Source organism: Herpailurus yagouaroundi, unplaced genomic scaffold (assembly GCF_014898765.1).
Source record: "Herpailurus yagouaroundi ecotype Mexico unplaced genomic scaffold, PumYag 184, whole genome shotgun sequence".
Taxonomy (NCBI): Eukaryota; Metazoa; Chordata; class Mammalia; order Carnivora; family Felidae; genus Herpailurus; species Herpailurus yagouaroundi.
Window position 1 is genome coordinate 24,516,596 of NW_024412415.1, and position 22,768 is coordinate 24,539,363.

General features: G+C 36.4%; 1 protein-coding gene and 1 non-coding gene across 7 annotated transcripts in view; both read left to right on the forward strand.

Moving 5' to 3' along the window:
• RNF111 (ring finger protein 111) overlaps nt 1-16,489 on the forward strand; it is a 99,691-nt gene extending 83,202 nt beyond the window's left edge. For 3 of the 6 annotated variants that reach the window (XM_040492836.1, XM_040492831.1, XM_040492835.1), the window contains 8 exons: nt 211-469; nt 4,115-4,463; nt 6,107-6,259; nt 7,273-7,399; nt 10,381-10,473; nt 11,515-11,610; nt 12,927-13,054; nt 14,848-16,489. In XM_040492836.1, the coding sequence (XP_040348770.1) occupies nt 211-469; nt 4,115-4,463; nt 6,107-6,259; nt 7,273-7,399; nt 10,381-10,473; nt 11,515-11,610; nt 12,927-13,054; nt 14,848-14,965 (1,323 nt within the window). In that variant the 3' untranslated portion in view covers nt 14,966-16,489. The remainder of the gene's footprint in view (nt 1-210; nt 470-4,114; nt 4,464-6,106; nt 6,260-7,272; nt 7,400-10,380; nt 10,474-11,514; nt 11,611-12,926; nt 13,055-14,847) is intronic. The other 3 variants (XM_040492832.1, XM_040492833.1, XM_040492834.1) reach the window with 3 other exon arrangements.
• Nucleotides 1,783-1,916, forward strand: LOC121042164 (U4 spliceosomal RNA). Its single transcript, XR_005796012.1, has one exon. It is a non-coding gene; the product is annotated as a U4 spliceosomal RNA (small nuclear RNA).
• Nucleotides 16,490-22,768: the final 6,279 nt, after the last annotated feature.

Below are 22,768 nucleotides of genomic sequence, written 5' to 3' on the forward strand. Positions count from 1 at the left end.
TTGTTGTTGTTGTTGTTGTTGTTGTTGTTGTTGTTGTTGTTGTTGTTTTGGTGCTGAATAGGTCTTCATACTAAAAATTTCACCATTTTGAAATTTTTAATTCAGAGATTCTATTTTTCTGGATTGCATTTGGAATACTTCTATAATACAACATGAAACAGTGTTTGGACCAAACTTCAGAAAAATAAAATACAGTTCCTCTTTATACAGCAGGCATTGCCAGTAGACCTGAGCAACAATGGTATCAGAAGTCATGGAAGTGGTGGTTTTCATGGAGCGTCTGCATTTGACCCCTGCTGCCCTGTTTCTTCTTCCCGAGCTGCAATCTTTGGCCATCAGGCTGCTGCTGCTGCCCCGAGTCAGCCATTATCCATAGATGGCTATGGATCAAGCATGGTTGCGCAGCCCCAGCCCCAGCCCCCTCCACAAGCCTCACTGTCATCATGTCGACATTATATGCCACCTCCTTGTAAGTATAAACTTAACAGGCAAAGAACTTAGAGGCATATAAATGAACCATTGTACATTCCTCCATGAAATAACCTTTCATTAATCCTAATTGGTACATTTTTGGTATATCCTTGGCCTGAGACTGGGGTGTATTTTTTTCCATTTCATTCTTTCTTCACCCCGCATTCCCAAAACAATCTTCTAAGTTAAATAGAACAGGTGTTGTTTAAAAACATCAAGGAAATAAAAGTATTATATTTTGTCTCTTACATTTTAATATTTGCATTTTAATACATGAAATTGAAGTACATTGAATGGCACCTTAGAATCCTATGAAAGGAAATTTTAAGAGATTGAGATTTATCCTTTAGGAATAACTGGCAATTTGAAAGTTCAGTAGTTGTTGCTAGGCACAGGAAAGTGAGTTTTGACTACAAATTCTGAGGGTCAGCTGAGGCATATGAGAGAACAACTGCACAGAAAGCTTGGCCAAATGCAAAAAGATTTCTGTATTCATTTGATGCAGGCAATTAATAGAGCCAGATGTGGCTTTTCTGAAGAAATTGAAATCTGTTTGGTATCTGAGTATCATAAGAAATGAAAGATACTCTTAGGCTATGCAACACATATTTACTACTTTGTTATATTACAGGCTAATAATCAAATGGAAACTTAATAGATACTTTGGTTTAAAAAAAAAACAAACACTGGAAATTCACTGCCAGGAGTAAATTAGGAAGTTGGCAAGAACATTCGCTTTTGTTCTGATTACATGCAAGGGATAATTTTCAGTTACATATCTCATTAGACTTCTTCCATTCCAATAATTTTAAAAATCTGGGTTTTGCACACACAGCTGGAGTCAATCCAGAATTTGTACAGTGAAACCTGGTGATATATCATTTACCTTTTCAATAATACAACTTAAGATGTACAGTATAAGTTAGAAAACAGGTTTTGAAACAGTTTTTGCAAAGTATTGACCAATGAGCAAATTCTATGTATGAGCACTGGTATAATGTACAGGCTGTTTTGTGATACCTATTGATATTTATCTTTAATTGATCGTCTTTTATTAGGAACCCAAAATGTGTGGTTTTCTTCCCCCTCCCAAAAAATAATATATTTAGCAATTTAAAGGGAACCTATTTTGCCCTAATAAAGAAGTGTTTTAGATGTAAATTTGTTTTACTTTTATTATAAAAGTAACTTTCTTTACATCGTAAGAAGTTCAAACTACAGAATGACATAAATGGGAAGTTAATGGCCCTTCTCACATACCACTTACCTTGATACATTGAAGGTGACAACTGTTGGTAGCTTATAAAACCTAGCTTTGCACAGTGGCAGTATCGTAGCCAATGAGGTTTATCTGAAGCACGATTATTGCTAATTGTAGCTTATAAAACCTTTCAGAAGTTTTCTTTGTACACACAAAAGTATATATATGTCTCTCCTTTAAAAAAAAAAAGTGGGATCATAACATATTATTTGCCTCTGTTGGTTTTTTTTTTTCATTTTTAAAAATATTTTAATAGTCCATCTTAGATTTTTTTCCATATTAGCACATAAAAATCTAGGTTGCTATTCTCAATACCCTCATAATATCCCATTGTATATTAAATCAGTTCTCTGTTGATGATCACATTGTAGTTTTTTAGTCTGTAGGGTAACTTCTAGGAGTGTGATTGCTGCTGGGTCAAAGTGACATGTTGAACTTTCAGGAAACAATATCAAGAACTTTTTTTTTTAACTGTCAAGAACACATAAAATAGAGAAGGAAGGGAAATGGTCTGTGGGAATGCAGAATGTCACCTTTTTACAGTGGTTAGCAATCTGTTTTGTTTGGAATATATAGTGAATTATAGTAATGGCTGAACTTTCACCAGACACACACAAAAGATGGTAACTTGTGAGGTAATGGATGTGTTAATGAACCTGATTGTGGTAATCATTTCACAAAGTATATGTATGTCAAATCATCATTGTACACTTTAAATATATATAATTGTATTTGTTAATCATATCTCAATAAAGCTGAAAAATGAAATGATTGCTGAAGAGTTAAATAAATTGATTCATTCTGAAACAAAACTTTAAAATTTTGTAATATTTGTCAATATTATTTCTTGCCTAATGATTATAGAAATTGAAAACTTTGAATTGAAACTGGAAAAAATGCTCTGAATTTGAGGAAAGATAGCTAACAATGGTAAAACATAGCGACTTCTTTTTTTATGACCAGGTACTGAGTTTGGAGGCTTGGAGTAAAGCCTAGATTTGAAAACACAATATTTAGAAAATCACTTAAAAATTCCTTTAAATACATGCTAGTAAGGTGTCCTTTGAAAATGTGGTTGAAATGAGTTCATGCTTACCTATTCATTCATGCTGAACAAAGGGTGAATCAAAAGGATTAAAATTCAAGGTATTCTTCTGTCATGAAACTAGAGAATGGCTATACTTCCATACCAGACTCCAAGAAAATCTTCCAAATACAGTGAAATTGAGGCTGAAATCCAAGGAAGAAACAAACATATTTTTAGACCTCAAAAAGATGCATATCTCCTCCAGTAAGAGAGATGTGTATTCCTCAGAGGGACTTTTCAGCAGCCACTTTGAAACATAATGAAGAAATGGGGGAAACCATCTTTATTAAGGCTAATTTCCATTTCAGGTTCTTTGAAAATATGCCCCTTCATCTTCTTACTATAGCTCAGGAAAAGTGGCCTGGGGCAGGGAGAGAGAAGAGCAGCAGTAAAAGAATATCTTTGCAGTCTTGTCCAGAAGAACTCTCAAGTTCCTTTTCTCTTTGTAGTGCTCTATAACTAGTAATCATAAAGGAAAGCAAGATTTACATATTTGTGAAAGTGTCAATTCTACATTTGACAAAGGCAAAAAACTTGCATATATGGTAAAACAAAATGAACAGAAGACAATTTGGAAAAATGTTTATACCTTATTATGACAAACTTTCCATGTATACAAAGAATACTTGTAAATCATTGAGAAAAAGGTGAATGATAGCCTAAGAATATGAATAGATATTCTGGGAAGAAATATAAGTGGTTAATAAATATAAGATTTTTCTGATTGTCATTTAAAAAAATTAGTATAGGGTTTCAGGTACTCTTGTATGCTGTTCACTGAAATATTAATTATAGTAACCTTTTGGGAAGGGTATTTTGTTGACTGATATCTGAGTTTTAAAAGATTTTTCTCAGACTAAGAACTATTTATAGGAATTTATGCTACAAAAACCGTGAGTAGTGTGTGTGTGTGTGTGCGCGCGCGCACGCGCGTGTGCACATGCACTGGTGCATATATATATGAAAGAGTACAAGAGGCGTCATACACACAGATGTTTAGTGTTGGGTTTCCCATTTTTATCAATGGCGATTTCTTTAATAAATGTTGGTGTATCCCTATAATAGAATGCTGTGAAGCTGCGATATATTGACATGAGAAGCTATATATATTGACATGAGAAGATACCTAAGATTATTCAAAGAAGAAAGCAGGTTGTAAAGCAGAATTGAGCAGACTCAAGCATTGATACAGTATCCATAAAAATTAAACGTGTACTAATACGTTTGTAAACTACAAAAGGAATATGTAACAGCAATATATGCTCAACTGCATGGTGCCTACATTTTTTTTACAGATGCCTCCTTGACAAGACCACTTCATCATCAAGCCTCTGCCTGTCCCCACTCTCATGGAAACCCTCCTCCTCAGACTCAGCCTCCACCTCAAGTGGATTATGTTATTCCTCATCCTGTACATGCTTTCCATTCTCAGATATCTTCTCATGCAACATCTCACCCTGTGGCACCCCCACCCCCGACTCATTTAGCCAGTACAGCTGCACCAATCCCTCAGCATCTTCCTCCCACACACCAGCCAATCTCACACCACATCCCAGCCGCGGCACCTGCAGCACAGAGACTGCATCCTCATGAAGTGATGCAGAGGATGGAAGTTCAAAGGAGGAGGATGATGCAGCATCCAACGTATGTTTTCTGTTTTCTAAAAGACGATCACGCTGTGTTCCTCTCCCTTCTATTGCTGTTAGTTTTTAAAACTAAAATCTTTAGAAGTGATGGAACTATGCTGAATCCTCAGCTCACTAGGAAATTATTCTTTACTAACTAGAACCTTCCTTGTTCTTGTCCTGAGTTGCAGGTAGCTTGACAAAACAAGTCAATATCAGGCTATTTAAAGAAATCAAACCATTTTCAGGGTATGACCCAGGGTCATTTATTTTTGTAAACCAGTCTCTTGTCGATTTCTTCAATATCACATAGTAAAGATTCATGTTAAAATTGATGACCCTGAGGAACAGCATATAAAGTTGTCAAGACTTAATTTGATTTATTCCAGAGGGAAGAAGAGTACTAGTAGAATTTTCAACAACTGACATTGAAAAAATAGTATTCTTTACCTGTTTATTTATAAATTTAAGTATTAAAGTATTGTACTCTCCAAACATCATGGAAAGACTATATATAAATGAACTTTTTGTTTTCTTTTAAAAAGTGAGGATATGATTTTCTAATTCATGGTAGCAAACTGTATCGCTCTAATTCTGCTTGCCTGTTTTTGTAAATAGAGTTTTATAGGTCAACAGCTATGCTTGTTCATTTATGTATTGTCTGTGTGTTCTTTCACACCACAAAGACTAAATTGAGTAGTTGAAATAGAGGCCATACAGCCTAAACAGCCAGCAATATTTACCATTTGGCCCTTTTCAGAATATGTTTGCAAAAACGCTTTCCTTTTTTGTTTGTTTGCAGAATTCTTGATCTAATTAATCTACCACATGTATAAATTCTTTCTTTAGTTATGTAAGGTTATTTCCAGAATCTCTGGCTATTACTGGCATGCTAATATAGTAACTCTTTATATTAAAAGTTGGCAATTTAAAATTCATATCTTCCAGTATCTAGAAAAAATTACGTTTTAAATCATTAAGCTTACACATGAAAACCTGTAAATATGTTAGAAAGTGGTAGAAAATAAGAATTAGACTATAAAAATGAATACTTGGAATCTTTTGTTTAAAATTTTATGACTATTTACATTTATAAATGTGGCTGACTTTAGACGAAGAGAATATAATAATCTGGGATACAGAATAAAGATGTGAATGGAGTTAATCTCCGTTTCCCAGATGTGTTAACATGTATTTGCATGTGTTTGAAAACAGTGCACAAGGTTAAAAGTTTTTTCTCTTAAAGTAAGTTTTAGTCATTAAAATGGGTAAATGTCATCACAGTATAAAAGCAAAGCAAAATAAAAGTTTCCATTTTCCTCCCTTATTTTGTGCCTGCAGCATTTGCTAGGGTGTTTAATTTTTAAAATTCTGTTTCTACTCATTTCCTGTTACTCTGTGTAAAATATCTGCTGTAGGGAAAGCATACAAGATAATGTTAAAATTTTTCCTTGGAGGATATTTGAATTGGAGACATTGTAATAAATGAGCATTGAGATTTGTGGGGTTAGGGTGTCTTGATTTATTAATCAATAGATTATTTTATATTTTTATAATATATTGTTATAGAAGTAAATTTATGACTGATTTATAGATGTTTGTAATAATACTAGATTTTTTTTTTCTACATTAAGAAATAACCAATTATTCAATTATTTCCAGTGGTCTTTTTGTGTTCTGTGTTTCCAGGCGGGCACATGAACGGCCCCCACCCCATCCACATAGGATGCACCCAAACTATGGTCATGGGCATCATATTCATGTGCCTCAGACTATGTCCTCACATCCTCGACAGGCTCCAGAGAGATCTGCCTGGTCAGTATCATGTTTATTTCAAAGTTACGCTCAGGAGCCTGTGGTAAAACTATCAGAACAGATGCTTTGTAGTGGAATGTCATACAGAATGGAGAGGCTGAATTCCAGCTTAGCTGTGAGACACTGTCTCTGGGCAAGTTATAGAAACTTGGAGTGGAAAGAGGAACTTGAGTTCTGGGTCAGAGAACCATGTCAAATGAGAGTAGAGCTTTTTTGTTAATTGTTTTTCGGAAGTATCTGCCATTAAAGTTAACTCCCTAAATGGATCTTACTCTCACAACTTCCTTATCCACCCCCCTCACCACCACCTCTGTACTCAGATCTGCTTTACCACCACCAACCCCTGCTTATTGACAAGGGAAATGGAGCCTGCATCCTCCTAGGAGTGTGGTCTTTTTTAGAGAAATGGAAGCAGAGTTGCCTTAATTTTTCTTTCTGAATCCATTGTCTGTAGGCAGTCATTGAGATCTTGGTCCACAATGACATTTGAGGCAAAACATAAAATGAGAATCAATAAATGAAAATTTGGCATTTACCAATTTTACTCTTTCTAGAATTTTGTTTGACCTTGCTTTAAAAGGTATAGAAATGTTGGTTCTTCTAATTTTCCTGTTGACAGTAACCCAGAGACACTGTCCAACAAACACAAGTCCTGGGAGCATCTGTAACATTCATATAAACCAGAAAACTAAACCCTATATTTTGTATGTTCCTCAAGTAGAATCAGACTTTTAGATTGGAAGGAACCTTAAGGGTAATTCGTTGAATATTTCCTTCCTTTGTAGGATGTGAAACTGAGTACAAATGCTTTGCTTCTCATAGTCACAGAACTGAATTTTTGAGTTTTAATTGCTGAATAGTTAAGTTTTGGGGGAAAATTATCTTTTTCTCAGCTGTGTCAGTTAAGAAACTTGAGATTACTCTAAAAAATGCAAACACGCTCCCCCGTTTCTGTTGATAATAAAGACACTCTAAGGATGGCTAAACGTTAAAGTGTTCTCCTCCTTCGTCAGGGAGCTGGGGATTGAAGCTGGAGTGACTGCGGCCACTTACACGCCTGGAGCGCTGCACCCTCACTTGGCCCATTACCACGCGCCACCTCGACTTCACCACTTACAACTAGGAGCTCTTCCTTTAATGGTAAAGGAGGAAAATATCAGAATTGTCACCTATTCTCCTTCTAAAAGTATTCTTTTCTAAGAAAAGTTAAATATTTTGCTGGAAATTTTTTAAAATATTCTGAATTGATATCGGTGTTTTAATAGAATTTGAGAATTATTAGACTGAAATTGTGCCATAAAAAACTAGATATATTGAAATCTGTATTTGTATTTGCATTGTGAAATGTACTCTTCTTAATATAAAAAATGACCAAGATTTTTCTTTTATACCAAGATGACAGTCTTTCCACTGTCACTAGGACATACACTTTATTTTGTCATAACTGCTAGTGGTTCTGTTATGATGCATTCATTCTTTATTTTCTGATCTGCAGAAGGACTTTCCTAATTCTCTGATTTGAACAGACTTCAGATCTTGTCAGTACCAATTTGAGTTCTACAGAACAAGTTCAGCAAAGATAGATTGAATTTGCTATTCATAATACCTACTGGTTATAAAAGTGGTATAGAGTAGGGAGCTGTTTTGTTTTGTGAGGGTAAAGACACTGCAGGAATGGTTTCCAGGATGCTCTGTCATACCTACGACTTAGACTTTGGAGTTGGGAGTAGTACTTTACAGTGGTTATAGCATATAAGGAGCTGTCAAACAGCATAAGCACAAGGAACTCTGAGTAAGTTGGTATTTAAAGATCTTAGGCATGGGGGGGTCACTCAACAATAACAGCTAAAGCTGCCCCCCCAAGAAACTGGGACTCCGGAACAAAGGAGACTAAGGGAGGGGTATAGGGTAAGACCAGGTTTAAGTAATTTGAGGGGCAGGAGTTCCTTTCTGATTTTTTATTTTCCTTGGAGATGTATAGGAGGTTGGGTTATCTGCTGAGAGGTGGGTAGTATTGATTTTGATCATAAGGAAAGTTGCAGATATTTAAATAATCTATTTGACGGTTAAAAGTTATTGCTTATTTTAAATTCTTTACCATGTGTGAATTGTCTTTTAAAGCTATAAACTTGCTAAAAGCATGTTGTGATTCAGTGGAAGCTCACTAAAAAATAATATTGGAGATTTTATAAAGATGAAAGAATTGGGGCCCCTTAGTGGCTCAGTCATTTGAACGTCCAGCTGTTGATTTTGGCTCAGGTCATAATCTCGTGGTTGGTGAGATTGAGCCCCGTGTCGGACTCTGAACTGACAGCACGGAACCTGCTAGGGATTTTCTCTCTCTGTGTGTCTCTCTCTCTGCCGCTCCTCCCCCTCGTCGTACTCTCTATCTTTCTCTCTCAAAATAAATGAGTAAACTTAAAAAAAAAATAAAGATGGAAGAACAGTGCTCTGTCTTAGAATCTCCCTTTCCTAATACAGTCTACTCTTTTTTTTTTTTTAACTTTTTAAATGTTTATTTATTTTTGAGAGAGCAAGAGTCAGAGTGCGAGCTGGGGAGGGGCAGAGAGAGAGGGAGACACAGAGTCTGAACCCGGCTCCAGGCTCTGAGCTGTCAGCACAGAGCCCGACATGGGGCTCGAACTCCCAAAGTGCGAGATCATGACCTGAGCCGAAGTCAGACGATTACCCAATTGAGCCACCCAGGCGCCCCAGCCTACTCTTGTTAAGCACGGTACTTACATTCTGTAAAGTTGTGCAGACACTGAGGAAGTAACTATAGAGCCATTTTTCTTGTGGTAAATGCAAGTTTAGGTTACTGCAAGCATCTGGTCACAGTGTTGATCTGCTAACAACAGCCAGTCAGTATATAATCTTGCTTTGATGTCCATTTTGGACATCAAAGTGTCAGGTGTCCTGATACCATTATTATTATTATATTATATATTATTGAGTTGTTAACATTGAGCTCATGGGCCAGCAAAACTCATGCCTGAATGAAGCTTATCTACGCTCGTTTTGTCCGTAAGGCATATTGAAGCCTTCTTGCACTAGTCCGCATTTAAGCATTATGCTTGTAGCCATTTTGAACAGCAAAGTCACCAGTAAAAAGCACAAAAATGTGGAAAGCACGGCACTAAATAGACCGCAAAAAAGACCCGTGTTTATAGTATAAGAGCTGAAAGAAGAAGGCAGAGCCTTGTTCTACCCTAGATGGAAATGGGACAACTTGAGTTTCTTGCTGCTGTGCATGTCCACAAATGATTGAGAGAGCACGGGTATTAATTTTGGAGTTACAAATAAATTTTATCAAGTAGGCAAATTCACAAGGGATCCATGAATAATGAGGATTGAGTACACCTCACAGAAGAATCAGAAAACACTGTTAAAACTTTCATTAACAGGGGCACCTGGGTGGGCTCAGTTGGTTGAGGTCTGACTTTGGCTCAGGTTATGGTCTCATGGTTTGTAAGTTCGAGCCCCACATTGGGCTTGCTGCTGTCAGCATAGAGCCCACTTTGGATCCTTTGTCCCCCTCTCTCCCTTTGCCTTTCTCTGTACTCTCTCTCTCTCTCTTTCAAAAATAAAATAAAACATTAAAAAAAATAACTTTCACTAACAGAACCAAACAAAAAAAGCAGTAGGGTACCTATTGCCATTAGGAAGTTAGAGTAAGGGAAATAAGTTTCATTGGAAAATTTTGTGCATTTTGATTTCTTACTATGATTTAATAAAGTTCTCTGAAAATGACAAAATTTTACGAAGGTTTTAGTCTTTATGCTTTTAGGCTACTAAGAGCAGCAGTCTTAACTTTGGGTATTTTCTATTTAGGAGTCTTTGTGCAAAATAAAACAATTTATTAAAACAATTTGTTATCTCATGGAACAGCTATTCTTGTTTTGTTTTTGTTTCTGTTTTATTATATTTTAAGTGTTACCTTACGAGATTATATTTGAAGAGGAACTTAATCCTTTTACAGAGCGCAAACTTGCAGTTATATATACTTACTGAAGTTCAATTTTGTGACTAGCCGAATGGAGAGAATTGTGTCTCAATTATTTAGTGTGTTAAAACTTGAGCCTACTCTTACTTGATTTAGCCTATCTCTTCTATTAAAATAGGTTCCTGACATGGCAGGCTACCCTCATATTCGTTACATTTCATCAGGATTGGATGGAACATCATTCAGAGGTCCTTTCAGGGGCAATTTTGAGGTGTGTAATAAAATTAATGAGATAATTTGCAACGGTATCTTTAGTACTCTCTTTAATGTAGAGAGAGAATATATGATGTATGTATTCTTAGTATTCACAGTTGAATAGGATTGCCATGGTGGCTGGGGATCTGAATTGTTGATACTACTTCTGGGGGTTATCACAGAAAGATTTATAAGCGATATTTATCTTGGTATCAAAAAGTACCCGGGGGCACCTGGGTGGCGCAGTCGGTTGAGCATCTGACTTCAGCCAGGTCACGATCTCGCGGTCCGTGAGTTCGAGCCCCACATCAGGCTCTGGGCTGATGGCTCAGAGCCTGGAGCCTGTTTCCGATTCTGTGTCTCCCTCTCTCTCTGCCCCTCCCCCGTTCATGCTCTGTCTCTCTCTGTCCCAAAAATAAATAAACGTTGAAAAAAAAATTTTTTTTAAAGTACCCAAAAGTTAAAGATGAATAAATGAAAATACCTAATATAAAAGAGTATAGGTATTTATTAATTAAATCAATATAAATGTCAGATAAAGAGCTATACCATTACATTTGGGGTGGGGGAAACTTACTGCTTTTGACTAAGCTCATTTTTAGAGAAACATTATTGGAGGAAAAAAACCCAAGTAATTTGGTTTGTAGCTAACTATCTTGTTTGAATTTTCAGGAAAAACAAATTATTTGAATATATTTGAAATTTTGTTTTGTTTCTTCATTGTCACTTTGGAAGTTGGAGTCAGTAAACTTGTTTCATTTGTTTCCCTGTTTTACTACAATGATTTCATCTTCTTCTGGCATTCATACTTACTGACTCATACAGTACCTTGTAGTTATATGTTGCCCTAATCCATAAAGATAACTTTGCCATACCACTTCAATTGGCTGAGAAAAGAATTACAAACAACGATTTGCCTTACCATATATGGCTTTTTGAACACTGTATTTATATTGCAGGTTTATCAATATGGGACTTCATTGCTTTTACAATATTGACAGTGCTGTTCAAGAAATAATCATCCTGGTTTTTAATACTAATTGTCCTTTACCTTCAGGAACTGATTCATTTGGAAGAAAGATTAGGAAATGTGAATCGTGGTGCATCCCAGGGGACAATTGAAAGATGTACATATCCACATAAATACAAAAAGGTAAGAATTTATTCTATGAAGTGTCTATATTATTATTGAAATGCATACAATTTAATATTATGGACCTTTTTGGAGATTGTGGAATCTAGCAACCCTATTATTTATTACCAAAACAACACATACATAGTTTTTTAAAAAATTGAAAGCCTGGGGCACCTGGGTGGTTCAGTCGGTTAAGCGTCTGACTTCGGCTCAGATCATGATCTGGCGGTTTGGGAGTTTGAGCCCTGCATTGCACTCTGTGTGGACACCTCAGAGCCCGGAGCCTGCTTTGGATTCTATATCTCCCTCTCTCTCTCTGCCCTCCCCCACTTGTTTTCTCCCTCTCCTCTCTCTCTCTCTTTCTTTCTCTCTCTCTTTCAAAAATAAACATTAAAGAAAAAAAATTTTTTTAATTGAAAGCCTAAAAATATACACTTGAAGTTTCTTTCCCTGCTGTCTCCAGTCTTCCTTCCCAGAAGAAAAATCATAGTTAAGGATTTCTTAGGTAATGTTCCAGATATTTGTATGCATTTGCAATAATGTGCATATGTATGTGTTTTTCCTTTCTCCTTCAGAAATAACACAAAGTGGATGGTATGCACACAGTTTTGCACATTTTCCTTTCCTTCTCTTTCAGCCCTCACAAGTCACTCATATTCTTTTTTAAGAGCTTATACAAAACTTCATCATATGGCAATACCATTATTGAGCCTGTCACTTATGTGCACATTTAATTGATATACATTTTTTATATTCTACCCTCCACTCCTTATGTAGTAGTCTATCTAGAAGTTAAAGTGCAGACATATTAAATAAGTTTCTTTCAACAAGCAACAATGTCCTGTGATACACAGAGAATAATAAAGTATGAAAATTGCTGCCTTTGTAGTTTTTGTCTGTTTTCCAAGAGTATTAGTGAGGTGTTACCATTAAATTTAAGTCCTTTCAACTATGTAAGCTAATGATATAATTAGCAATAATTTATTTGGATATTATTTGAACCATTCATTAGTAAGATAAAATTCATTTAACTGGATTCATGATGGGACAAAAATAGAGTTCATGTTGTATATCCTCCTAATTGTGGATTACAAATAATAGAAACTGGTGAATTCAAACTAATGAATTTCTGTTACATTTGATTTTGCTTTTCATGCTATTTAAAGGTCTTAAAAGAACAGGTGGTGGTAGTCACTTAATTCATCCATTAATTTGTGACAGCTGTACCTGGGAAATAAGTTGTGGGTGTGAATGTGTGGTTTTGTTTTGTTTTTGTTTTTCAAATAAACACAGACTTTACTCAGTTGTTCAATAATGTCATCTCTACTAATAAGGTAACAACTGATTGGTTCTCACAGAGGAAACTGCACTGCAAACAAGATGGGGAAGAAGGGACTGAGGAAGACACAGAGGAAAAATGTACTATCTGTTTGTCTATTTTAGAGGAAGGCGAAGATGTGAGGTAACTAGACATTAATTATCTAAAAGTCTGTTGTCAGGACTGTACGAGAGATTTGATTTGAAAGTAGACGAGAAACCAAATAAAGATTACTGCTTGCATATCCTGTTATCAGTATCTGAAGTGTAGAATTCCCTTCTAGTGAGTGGAAGAATAGAAAGATGAGAGTCTCTGTATGACCAACAAAGGGATGGGAATGGGAAATACACAGCACACCAGGATTTGGCCAGGGAAATTTTGTGGTCAAATTGTCTTCTGTAAATCTTGCAGAAAGGAGAATTTGGAGGCTTGGGAGGCTAAGGCAGTTAAATTAGTGTATTCTCCAAATCTTAAAGAGGGCAGTCTAGATTAGCTGCATGCAGTTTGTCTTACAGCATCTTTTGTAAATTAGGTTTGCCCTAAAATTTTCCCTCAACTTATAGGACAATTCTCTTTTTGTAGCTGCACAGTTTAGAAATGTTACTGTGCTAACCCACTGTTAATTTTAGGCATTTTCTTTTTATAATCTCTTGAGTAATTGTTTTATTCCTATTGTGTTTTTTTCTAACGTAACATAATGCCGTATGAAACAAGTTCTGAAACATATATAACAGAACTGTATGATGATATTGTTGCCCTAATTTATAAAGATAACTTTATCATATTTCTTCAGTTGGCAGAGACAGAAAAAATATTATGAACAATTGGCTACCATACCACATGTAAGGATATTTTAGAACACTGGATTTCCAGTGAAGGTTTATAAATATGGAAGGCAGTTGTTTTCACAGCACTGACAATCCTGTTCAAGCAGTAATTGGAATGCATCTTTTTAGCTACTAATTTTATAAAATATTAGGAAGTCTGAAAATGTATGACAACTCTTTTAACAGTGGATGGAAGTATACATGGACACTTTTAAGTCAGTAACTTTTATCTCACTGTTCACTTAGATTTAATATTATCCTGTATTGCCTGGAAGCTTTATTTCTCAGTTTCTCACTGATAACTTAGCATAGTACACTTAACTTCTTAACCTACTTTTATTTTTTCCACTAATTTTTTTATTGAGATATGATTGACATATAATGTATTAATTTCAAAGTATACAACATGGTTTGATAATGCAAATATATTACAAAACAGATTAACCTACCTCTAAAGGAGTAGCATAGTATTAAGTGGATATAACAATTATCCCATGAAAACAATATTATTAGCCTTTATTCAGTGAGGTACTCAAGTTTAAGGTATAAAGATCATCTAGGTAGAAAATGATATTTGCATATTAAGACATTCCTTAATTAGTATGACATGCTATATTTACAACATGAGTTCTAACGTTTTTGAGAGAGAATTAAATGCAATACATTTTTAAAGTGTTGTATAAATGCAGTGATTTGATATTAAAAATATATTTGCAGTATTATGTAACAGGGAACATACTGCCAACTTCTGTGTTGGCAGTTCATGTATAGAAACCAAATCAGAATAATTGCCAGTGTAATTGTTGTTCTTAAAATTGTAAAGATTACATATAATTTGATTTCATAGTTGTGACAGTTAATTATTGTGGTCATTTATACATTATATTGTCCAAAGTGTTAATATAGGTGTAACTTGTTAGAGAGCTGTGTAAGTGTTGTGTGTTTGTTTGTTTGTTTGTTTGTTTTTTACAAAAGGGGAAGATGCCTGCTAACTACAAAACACTCATGGATTATTACATGTTATCATTTATTTGAAAATAAATGCTACGTGTAGTTGTCAGGAAATTCACTTTTGCAATTTTTGCTTTTTGTTTTGTTTGCCTATAATAGGCGCCTTCCCTGTATGCACCTTTTCCACCAAGTGTGTGTTGACCAGTGGTTGATCACCAATAAGAAGTGCCCCATATGCAGAGTGGACATTGAGGCCCAGCTGCCAAGTGAAAGTTGACACCATGTCTCAGAACTCTTGCCCTCCCTCTCATTCCCATCCTCCTGGTACTGCAGTCAACCAAAGATGGCGTGACTTACCTGCGCAGATTTGGAAGCCTTGAACTTAGAGTGCGGCTCTGCTATATGGTACAACTAATGCTAGACCTACAGTTTATGTATACAGTTGAGTTTGATGTATTTATAAAAGCTTTTTTTTTCTAGGTTTGACATTTTTCCTGTATCATTTTACTGTATTTTTGCATGGTTCCTTGTATTGCATTTCTTTGCACATATTATGGGCTTGTGACCCTAAACTTGCAGGCAAGATTAGCTGCTTTAGTAAGTAGAATTTTGTGGTCTTTTTGTTTTTTACATAGTACCAGGTCTTGAGAATTATGAATTTTTTTTATCCATTACTAACCTTTAATTTAATCAATCATGTGCTTTAGTTTAATGTATAAAGATCCTCTAGAAAATGATAATATTGTGTATTAAGACATTCCTTAATTAGGACAAAATGGCTGCTGTATATTTACAATATGGAGTTCTGAGTTAAATACCATCCTTAATACTGGGAACAGAATACAAACCATATTCAATCAGATGCAGGTGGTATTCACATCACCAGAGTGATCAATAGACATGTTCTTGGTGTATCCTTTTCCTTTCAGCACAACGCAGATAGAGTTGAATATTGATATCATACATATAGACTGCTGTTCTGATTGTATTTATCTTTTTCCTACATCATTTAGAACTTTATTTCCCTGATTCAGTTTTTGCTGCTGTGAAACAGCTCTGATGAACACTAAATATTAATTTCAATTAGCTGGATTGTACATACTTGCAGATTTAACAAAATTTTAGGGAAATTGAAGAAGACATGTAGAATTTTGTTCAGTCTTCTGCTAAGCACGTTACAGTAACGATATCTGCTTAACATTGATTTTGTAATAAACACATTCAGTCAGGAGTTAGAATTGCAGTCATTGGCAGGTATCTATGCATTCATAGAACTTCTAAAGGTCCCAGGATCACTTTTAAGGGATTTTATTAGTTTAAAGATAAATAAAGTCAGCTGAATCTACATGTCTCTTGTTTTATTTCTCTTTAAACTTGAAAACAGTAAATCTGCAGATACTGTGAGGCACAAACCTACTGTTGCTCTGGTTTTAGACGCCCACTTCATACATTACCAAGAGTCGATCACTGATTTAAAAATTTTAATTTCTATAGTTAAGATTTACTGCATAATATAGAATATAAAGTTAAGTTAACGTACTAACATTTCTCCTTTGGAGAAAGTTTTAATCCACTTCAGGATGCATATTATCAAGATACTTTCATATACAGGATAGCCTAATTTTATTTGTCTAAATATGCTTAATATGCCCCAGATTGCAAATGCATCAGTCAGTAACGTCACTGTCTGTATGTGGAAGACATGTTCCCATGGATCATATGTGAAGATGTCAATAAGCTTGCATTAAGCCACCTGCTTTGTAAGTGGATTGATTAATAAATAACTTATATTTCTATTGTCTTTGTGTTTCATAATTAGTTTTATAAATGTTTATATTAAACATCTTGGAGTTCAAAATAGTGATTTCACTCAAGTCGACATTTGCATAATTTTTGTATTCAGTTATGGGTATTTGCCTTTTTTGTATTAGTAATGTTACACTGTAGTAATTGTCAGTTTAAAACATGCCTTGACATAGTTTTATGTAGAGATGGAGGATGGACTATGGTTTAGAATTTTGGATAGAAAATAACATTGTTTTAAAAAGAATACTTAACGATAGGCTGTAGTTGTAGAAGGGCAGAGGAAGGAGACAGAGAAAGAGTGACATTGGCCTATGCCTGCCACCTTACTGGGGAAGAGAGCATGTAGCCTATCGTTGAGTAGCCTGCGATGGGTGTAGGACTTGGCACTAGAAAACCCAGGGTCATTGCCAAGGGTGGAAGAAGTATCAATGGGGAGAATTCTGTACAATTGAGTCCTCTTGATGTTCCCTAAAACACAAGAAGAACAGATAGATTTCTCTATTTTTTAATATTACACCAGATTTAGATGCACGACTACCTGTTGACCTGTTTTATAATTGCTACTGATTTTTTTTTTAATGTGGATAGAGCATTATTACCCTAAAGTTTATTTAATACAGGTATTTGTGGCATAAACCTGGATTGTTAATGCAGGAGCTTAGTAAGCTACTGCAATTAGTTACAGAAAATGTGATTAGTAATGAGCCAAGTAAGGAAGAATATAATTTTTAATATAACTTTTGTGCTTTGTTTTGGTGTCTTCCGTATCCTGCTGCATCTTATGTCAAAATGAAAATTTCAGTGATAGCTGTCCAAATACTTTAGAACTAAAATTCTTTTGTCAGAAAATTCTTATTTTTATTGTTGTTAATATGCAAGTGATAAACTGATATTTGAAACATTTTTCTTACTCTGGTGACTTTATTTTAGCTGCTAAAAACACTTCATCATTTGAACCATAACAGTTTGACATACAGAAAACTCACATTTGTTAATACTAAAATTAAAATACAGACTGAACATTTCACTATTAGTTTTTCACAAAGGAGAATTCCATAGAAAATACATCCTGATTTCTAATTTACCTTCCAACTCCTCTGGAAACACAGTGAATTTTTTTTAAATGTTTATTTATTTTTGAGAGAGAGAGAGAGAGAGAGAGAGAGAGAATGAGCGGGGGAGGGGGCAGAGAGAGAGAGAGAGACACAGAATCAGAGGCAGGCTCCAGGCTCTGAGCTGTCAGCACAGAGCCCAACGTGGGGTTTGAACTCATGAACCTCGAGATCATGACCTGAGCCAAAAGACGCTTAATTGACTGAGCCACCCAGGCACCCCTCAGTTACTCCATTTTAATAGACCTTTAGCATTCTCCCACTGTGGAGGCTAAGTTCCAAAAATCGCCATGGAAAATAGAAGAAATTGTGGCTGAGTAACATAATCTTATATAAAAATAATGTCATTGGAACCAGAGTTGTGAGTGAACATATGAAAGCGTGCATAACTATTTACTTATTTATTTTTTATTTTTTAGTTCATTTTTGAGAGAGAGAGAATGAGAATGAGCAGGGGAGGGGGCAGAGAGAGAGAGACACACAGAATCCGAAGTAGGCTCCGGGCTCTGAGCTGTCTGCACAGAGCCTGACATGGGGCTCAAACTCACGAACCTCAAGACCGTGACCTGAGCCCAAGTCAGATGCCCAACTTACTGAGCCACCCAGGCACCCCACACAGTGAGTTTTTTACTTACTCAAGACTTCCTGGGGCACCTGGTTGGTTCAGTTGTTAGAGCATGTGACCCTTGATCTTGGGGTTGTGAGTCTCAGCCCCACATTAGGTGTAGAGGTTACTTTTAAAAATCTTAAAAAAAAAAAAAGACTTCATGTGTCACAATATTGGATGTATCAAGGTTGAACTGTCTTCTCTCAGTTATAGATTCAATCATTCTAAATAATTTTCTTGAATTAAGAGTTACAGGGGCACCTGGGTGGATCAGTCGGTTAAGCATCCTACTTTAGCTCAGGTCATGATCTCGTGGTCAGTGGGTTCAAGCCCCGCGTCGGGCTCTTTGCTGACAGTTAGGAGCCTGGAGCCTGCTTCAGTTTCTGTGTCTCCCTCTGTCTCTCTCTTTGTCTCTCCCCTACTCATGCTGTGTCTCTATCTTTCAAAAATGAATAAATGTTAAAAAAATTACAGTTGACCCTTGAACAACACGGGTTTGAACTGCACAAGCCCATTTACTTATACATGGGTATTTTCAGTAAGTACAGTACAATAAAATGTATTTTCTCTTCCTTGTGTTATTTTTTTATTATCCTTATGATATATTTTTTTTAAGTGTATTTATTTTGAGAAAGAAAGTGTGCTCATCAGTGTGAGAGAGGCAGAGAAAGAGAGAATCCCAAGCAGGTTGGGATGCTGTTAGCACAGAGCCCATACGCAGGGCTTGATCTCACGAACCATGAGATCATGACCTGAGCCAAAACCCAGAGTTGGACACTTAACCACCTGAGCCACCCAGGCACCCCAATCTTTATGATATTCTTTTAATTTTTTTTAATCTTTATATTTGAGAGAGAGAGAGACATAGTGTGAGTGGGGGAGAGGCAGAGAGAGAGGGAGACATAGAATCCGAAGTAGGCTCCCGGTTGTGAGCAGTCAGTACAGAGCCTGACATGGGGCTTGAACTCACCAACCATGAGTTCATGACCTGAGCCGAAGTCAGACACTCAACCGACTGAGTCACCCAGGCACTCCTATGATATTCTTAACATTTTCTTTTCTCTTGCTTTATTGTAATGTAGTATATAATACATATGACATATAAAATATGTGTTACTACTATGTTATCAATAAGGCTTCAAGTTAACGGTAGGTTATTAGTAGTTAAGTTTTGGGGGGGTAAAAAATTACACCTGGATTTTCATCTTTGTGGTCAGTGCGTCTAACCTCCATATTGTCCAAGGGCCAACCATATGTACAAAACAACTATTTGTTAACTAAGAAAAAAAATGTTAGCCAATTTTGTGGTTAGGCTTACTGGGCACAATCTTCTCTTTGTCCTATGTATTCTGTACAAATTCACAGGCCACATAAATGATTTTTGGAGTTGTGAAAAGAATATAGGTTTTCTTGTCAGACGGACAAGGGCTTTGAATTGTGCAGCTTTGAACAACTTAAGCTTTCTGAACCTCATGTTTCTCATCTATAAGACAGACTAGGTTGTTAATTAGAATTAAATGAGGTAACAAGGGCAAAGAGCTTTGAATGTAGTATACTTACATTAAGAATATAAGTTCTCCCAGTGCTCACTGCATTCCACCTTTACCACCCAAAACAACTACCCTTGACCTTGATAACAAATGGTAGCATAGCATGGTGCTGAACCTTAGATCAGTGTTGTCTCTAATCTTCCTCTTACAGAGTCCAAGAAGCTAATTACTAGATAAGAAAGAACAAGCCTCTTTAGAACTTTGATTGATTGGAATTTTTATTCTACTCAAAGGATAGAGGATTCCTGGCACATTTGCCTTATTCCCTTGCCTTGCATTCACAACAGGGGCACAGTTGCCTATCAGTACCATCCAGTGCTGTATTTTAGGCAGCCATTGCCAGTGGATCAGAATTGGCAAATGATACCAAACCACTTGCCCTCTCTGATCAAAAGGAAAATTTTATGTAGAAATTAACAACTAGAATTTCTCATTCTCCCCTAAATTTTCTCCTCACCAAATCATGTTATGCAGCAACCTGGTGCCCATTAAAGGTTAATTAAGCACATACCACTGAGTTGCCTATATTAGCCTTTTCTAGGCTTATTTTTAGGCTAATAGCTATCACTGAGAGAGCATGTGGAAGGTATGGGTTTCCAGGAAATACTTTGATTAGTCCCAACAAATTGCATATCTCTTCATTCTTTATCATCACTACCGAGAATGAATTGGATTCACTAAATACTGATTTTCACTGTGGGCTGTGCTGAATCTTGAGTACAAACTGCTAAATCAGTTTTGCTTTTGGTGGTAATGTTCAAATATATGCATGGGCAGGGGGAAAGCTTTGGAAAATGTAGAATTCTGCAGATTATCATTTGATACATTGTGCTCCATAAAGAAAAAACTTGATTTTTTCCACTGCCTGTGTGACTGGTAGCATAACTCAAGACACTGAAGTTTCCGATCTGGCAGTTCAAGGATGACCCAAAGGCCTGCCCTTTCCCCTCTTACATATATGGTAATTCTCTCATAATATGGGATGCTCCAAACTTGTTATCCTAGAGAATCTATTCTTTACGTTTTCAAGAGCCTATGTAAGAAGAGTGTTAGACAAGGAAATTGGAAGAGATGTGGTATGTCTCCCATCCTGCATCCTGCCCTGCCTTTAAAAAGGAATGAGGGACGCCTGGGTGGCTGAGTTGGTCAAGCATCTGACTTGATTTTGGCTCAGGTTGTCGTCTCACACTGTTGTGGGTTCAAGCCCTGACTCGGGCCTGTGCACTGATTGCGAGGAGGCTACTCGGGATTCTCCTTCTCTCTCTGCCCTTGCCCCACTTGTGCTTGCTCTCTCTCAAGTAAATAAACTTAAAAAAATAAAAAGGATTGGATGTCTTTTATTGAACTGTCTAGACTACTATACTATTAGTATTTGCTCAGAGAATAAGTTCTTATGGTGTACCTGGCTTCTTAGCACTTCACTATTAGCCACACACTCCCCAAAGTTTTATATTCTCTATTGCTGTGAAATATTTAAACTTAGTGGCTTAAACATCAAACATCTTAGTTTCTTTGGATCCAGAATTTGGAAGCAGCTTAGTTGGGTACTTCTGGCTAGGGGTCTCTCGTGAGGTTACAATCAAAATGATAGCTGGGGCCGCAGTCATCTGAAGCCTTTCCTGTCTGGGTGATATGCTTCTTAGCTCATTCACATGGCTGTTGATAGGAAACTTTGGTTCTTTATTGGCTATTGGCCAAGAGTACCTCTCCTCCCACCCCCCCCACCCCCCCATCAACAGCCATGCAAGCAAGCCATCCTGGAGCTAGTACAGATTCAAGGGGAGGGGAGATAGCTATGCCTGTTAATAGAAGTGGCAGCAAATTATAGCCATTTTTAACCTATTACAGTTAGGTAAAACGAGCCCTATTGCGTTATTAGAATTACTACTACAAACTTCCTAGGCACATTTAGTTTTTTCCCTCCTAAACCAAATTTTAGCATATGGAAAAGCCATGTGTGCAAAATGACCTATGTTCTCAAGCATAGTCATCAGGGGAATCGGTAGTGGAAGAACTTTAACTTCTCTACACTGATATCTCAGTAAAAGAAACCTATGGGAGGGAGATAGCGAAGTATTTCTGTAATTGGGAAATTCTTTCTGCAATATTCTTGTTAGGTGATTACTGTGATGGTTAATTTTATGTGTCAACTTAACTGTACCCTGGAGCGCCCAGACATTTGGTCAAACATCGTTCTGGGTATATCTGTGGGGGTGATTCTAGATGAGATTAACATTTGCATATCTGTGGATTGTGTAAAGCAGATTGCCTTTCCTAATGTAGGTGGACCCTGTCCAATCAGCTGAAGGCCTGCATAGAAAAAAACAAAAACAAAAAAAACTTGTCTCATGAGAATTCTTGCTCATCTGTTTTTCTCTTGCCTTTAGACTCAAACTGAGACATGGGCTTTTCCTGGGTCTCTCACCTACCAGTCTTTGGATTTGGAACTACAGTAATGACTTTCCTGGGTGTCCAGCTTGCAGACTAGAGATTGTAGGATTTGTCAGCTTCCATGATTGTGTGAGCCAATACCATTTATATCTATCTAGTCATGTGAGCCAATACCATATAATCTACCTTCCTTCTACCTCCCCTACTCTGTCCTCCCCTCCCTCCCCCTTCTCTCTGGAGACCCCTAACTAATGCAGTGATCATGCCTCTAGTTATATGTACTTATTTAAGATGCACACTTATTTTATAAGCCATCACTGTTATTCTTTATTGTATATTCTAGAGTAATGCAAAGATCCGGTTTCTTCCTATATGCTACATCTTCAGATTTTATAGGACAGCTATTTTGATTTTTTTTAGATCTTCCCCAAGTGAAATATCCTTAGTCCCCTTGACTTTGTTTAACCTGGATCTTAAGCATCTTAGCTATTCTTGTCACCATTTTCTGGATACTTATTGTTTATTAATGTTTTTTTAAAGTATGATACCTATCGGGGCGCCTGGGTGGCTCAGTCGGTTGAGCGTCCGACTTCGGCTCAGGTCATGATCTCACG